The 3,715-nt window shown below is 45.3% G+C and overlaps 1 protein-coding gene across 1 annotated transcript in view; it reads left to right on the top strand.

Annotated features, from left to right (window-relative positions):
• The first annotated feature begins 286 nt into the window (after positions 1-286).
• Positions 287-3,715, top strand: part of LOC106941788 (chondroitin sulfate N-acetylgalactosaminyltransferase 1-like) — a 28,983-nt gene continuing 25,554 nt past the window's right edge. The window contains exon 1 of the mRNA XM_015024906.1: positions 287-1,561. Within this exon, the coding sequence (XP_014880392.1) occupies positions 763-1,561 (799 nt within the window). The 5' untranslated portion in view covers positions 287-762. The remainder of the gene's footprint in view (positions 1,562-3,715) is intronic.

Here is a 3,715-nt window from a genome sequence, read left to right as displayed (position 1 = left end):
CTACGTTTCAGAAACCGTAACTAAAACTAAGCTGTAATATGCCCCGACATCCAGAACTGGCCTGTGGCTATATGTACATATACGGCGCTCTGTTGCTCTACACCTCGCAGCAAGGCACATCTACTCTAACAATATTGTTTTCCAAAATTGTGGCCCTGAAGAATGCGTAATTGGCACTTTCCGCAACCCTAAAAGCAGTGCGTCAAAAAGGGCCCGGGAGGATTCTGATTTGCAACGCTTTGAATGTAATATGACTGTTTATGTCTCTTGTGTCCCCTGTCAGGAAACCAAGATGAAAAACCCCACCACTGACCGCAGGAAGGATTTACGTGCCCATTAAAACGTTCTCTTCATGCATCAGCCAGCTTTTTCTGCGCTCACGCAGCTGACTGCCGTCGTTCCCAGATACAGCCACACAGACAGGGAGACGACGACGTGGAGCGAGTGAGGGAGTCGGTAGTAAATTCAAACAGATGAGTCACTTGTGAGTGACGGACGACCTAACGATGTCTGGAATGGAGTCGTCCGGCAGACCATGAAGCGAAGTGGACCATTTGTGTTTCCGATGACGAAGTAATTCACAGAAAGTGGGACCTGAGAGGCGGCGACCTAATTCAGGATAAATGACGTCGGTCTGACAAGTCGCCCGCCTCCTTACTAAGTGATGGAACATCATCGGAAACGGATTGTTTTGATTGAGGCTGGAGTGTGTGAGGTTACATGATATTACTGAGAGTGTGAGCTTTGATACCGCACGCAGTTATGTTGAGGCGCGGACTGCTAACCTGGGTGTCCCGTGTGGGGGGCCTGCTGGTGCTCCTCTGCTGCTCCCTCTCACTCCTCTACTTGATGACCTGCAGCCCTCCACATTCCAACAACCCTCCGCTGAGTCACGTTTTACCCCATGCAGGGTCCAACCACCCCAGCCTCGGAGGTACAGGGCCCGTGGTCGGAGCAGGGCCCGGCGGGACAAGGGGAGCAGGGGATGCTGCCCAAAGCCGGGGTCCGCCTGCAGCACACTCTTACCAGATGCTCCTCCAGGAGCGTGAGGAGCAGCACCGCCTCTACATCTCCTCCTTAAAGAAACAGATCGCTCAGCTGAAGGAGGACTTGCAGGAGCGCAGCCTGCAGCTCAAAAGGGTGCAGGAGAGCCTGAAAACGGCCGCAAACGGACTCCCAGAGGGGCGGGACGGGGGCGTCGAATTGCAGGGGGGTGGCTTTGGAGAGGTTCAGGGGGCAAAGAGCCAGCAGTCTGACCTGCAGGAGTTCCTTCGAGCTCAGCTGTCAAAAGCCGAGATAAGCTCTGGCACCAGGTTGCCCAACGAGTACGCCGTGGTGCCTTTTGAGAGCTTCACCCTGCAGAAGATGTACCAGCTGGAAATGGGGCTCACGCGTCACCCAGAGGAGAAACCCGTGAGGAAGGACAAGAGAGATGAGCTGGGAGAGGTGCTGGAGGCGGCTCTGCACAGCCTCAACACAGCCTCATCGCGTCAGGATAACAGGGTGGCAGCAGAAAAGACTCAAACTAGCAAAGTCTACACACCGTCTGACTTTATAGAAGGTAAAACACTTTGCCTGATGTAGTCGATGTCTACATTCCTTTCCAAAAGTGGCTTTTTTTTCCCCACATTTTGTCTTTTTATGACCACAAACTTTAATGTAATTTAATATCCAACAACCCAAAGCTTATTGGGATGTTGTGTTATGTATGAATAACTTTCAATTTTTCAAAAAATAACCTGGAAGGTTTGATTTGCATTATAATTTAGCTCGATTGGGTCAAAACCCAACAGATAAAAGTAAAGTCATCTTTTGCAGCAAATACAGCGACATGTCTTCTAAGTTTTTTTTCTCATTGCAGACTGGAAAATGTTGCCTTTATTTCATCGCAGAATAGTTTAAGCCCAGTTGAATTGGCTAGAGAGCATTTGTGTACATTGTTGAAGTGTTGCCACTTATATCCTCAGTTAACCGGGCCATTCTGAACTGAAGTATGTCTTTATACTGCAAGTGAATGTCTGCCCCAGTTTTTTGAGTCACATTTTCTATCCATCTTCTTAAGGCCTCTTACAAACCTCCCTGCTGCCAGCATACAGGACAAATGCGCGCCACAAATATAAACCCAAATATAATGCAGTGAAATTTGTAGTTCTGCAATGACTACACAGGAAAAGTTCAAAGGATAAAATGATTTGTGCAGATCCTGTAAACGCAACTTTTGAACTCGCATAGTGCAAGTAAAGAATAGGATTTCACTTTATTTGTTTGAAATGCAATGCCTTGCCATTAATTAACGCCTGTCCTTACCTAAGCAATTAGGTTAATAAGTGCTACAGGCAGCAGCTGCTGGCGCAGTATGACTTGCAAAGCAGTCATTTGATTTTTATCAGCAACAACGCCACTTACTCTGGAAATCCAAACCAAACTCCACATTTAACAAGCATTACGTTGGGTTTATACATTTTAACAAGCAAACTTTTAAAGCTTCATCTTATCATATACTTTGGTCACAAAGTCAACAGAGAATACTGCCTCTTTGAAGGGGTTTGTGGTGTACCATTAAATGAGCTCTGGTATGAAAGAGTCAACATGGGAAAAGCGAAATGAGCTATAACAATTGATTTGTGATGTTGCAGAGTTCAGTATCGGCGGACCCCTGTGGACCAATAGCCCACAAACTTCAAATTATATACTCTGCTGTTTTCATACAGAACCAGTCCCTAAAGCAAAAGGCTGGTAAAAAAAATATATTTTCATAGCAGCTTCTGTGTAGGGAAGTTGTGTAGTGTAACCAATTTCTCCATTGGTTGCACCTTGTGAGGTGCAACAAAAATGATTGATTTTTACGCTCTTTTTTTCCCTACTGTTCTGGCTGCATAGCATGTTCAACAAAACCAGGTTACCGTTATTCTAACGAGGCCAGCAAAACCCAAATCCCTTCTCAGAGATAATGTATGACAGATTATTATTATTTTTAGCCTCTTTGAATTTTTTGTGCTCCAGAATGATTAAAAGCGTCTTGTGACATTTTCAGCTCAAAAGACACATTACTTGACATTTTAGTCACAGTCGCTCTAAATTGTTCCATTTCAGGGCTCTGGAAACGGTATGAAAATCATTTTACTTAGCCACTTTAATGTTGCTTTAATTAGGACACAATGAATCCTGCAGGCTTTGCCTAAAACCGCTGTACCGAAAGCTTCAACTTTTAACTTGATGCCTTCAGATGTGCTTGGGCATTGAGCTGTCAGCATGTCAGATTACGGCAGAAAGATGAATCGCCAAATGGATCCATGGTTCCTTTGGTAGACGGATGCACAGTCTCAGAAAACGCAAGGTCTCTTTGCTTATATAAAATGGACACCCGGCTGAACAGACGTTTTGGTTGACGTGAATATCCACATTATAATTTCTCTTTTTAGCCATTTCTGAAGTACTTGTACGGTAGGTGAAATTGCTAGATCAACCTAGGGACACTGAGATGATATTTGACCCAATTTGACTCTTTGGGGTGTCATCAGGACCGTAATTGGTGTGCTGCCGATTCCACCAGTCAGCAGAAATATGTGCATTAATGGCAGGACACGTCTGAGAGCTTTGTTGCTGTACCCACAGCTGCCTTCTTTACTGTCACTGCAGGGATTAACATAAAAGACAAGCAGGAAGTTTTCTGTGCATGATGCATCCTGTGAGTTTAAATGGTTTTCTGTTACTT

The sequence above is a fragment of the Poecilia latipinna genome, unplaced genomic scaffold, assembly GCF_001443285.1.
Source record: "Poecilia latipinna isolate Pla-1442-1.1 unplaced genomic scaffold, P_latipinna-1.0 Scaffold3866, whole genome shotgun sequence".
Classification (NCBI taxonomy): domain Eukaryota; kingdom Metazoa; phylum Chordata; class Actinopteri; order Cyprinodontiformes; family Poeciliidae; genus Poecilia; species Poecilia latipinna.
Note: the sequence above shows the minus strand (reverse complement) of the source record. Positions and strands in the feature narration are given on the sequence as shown.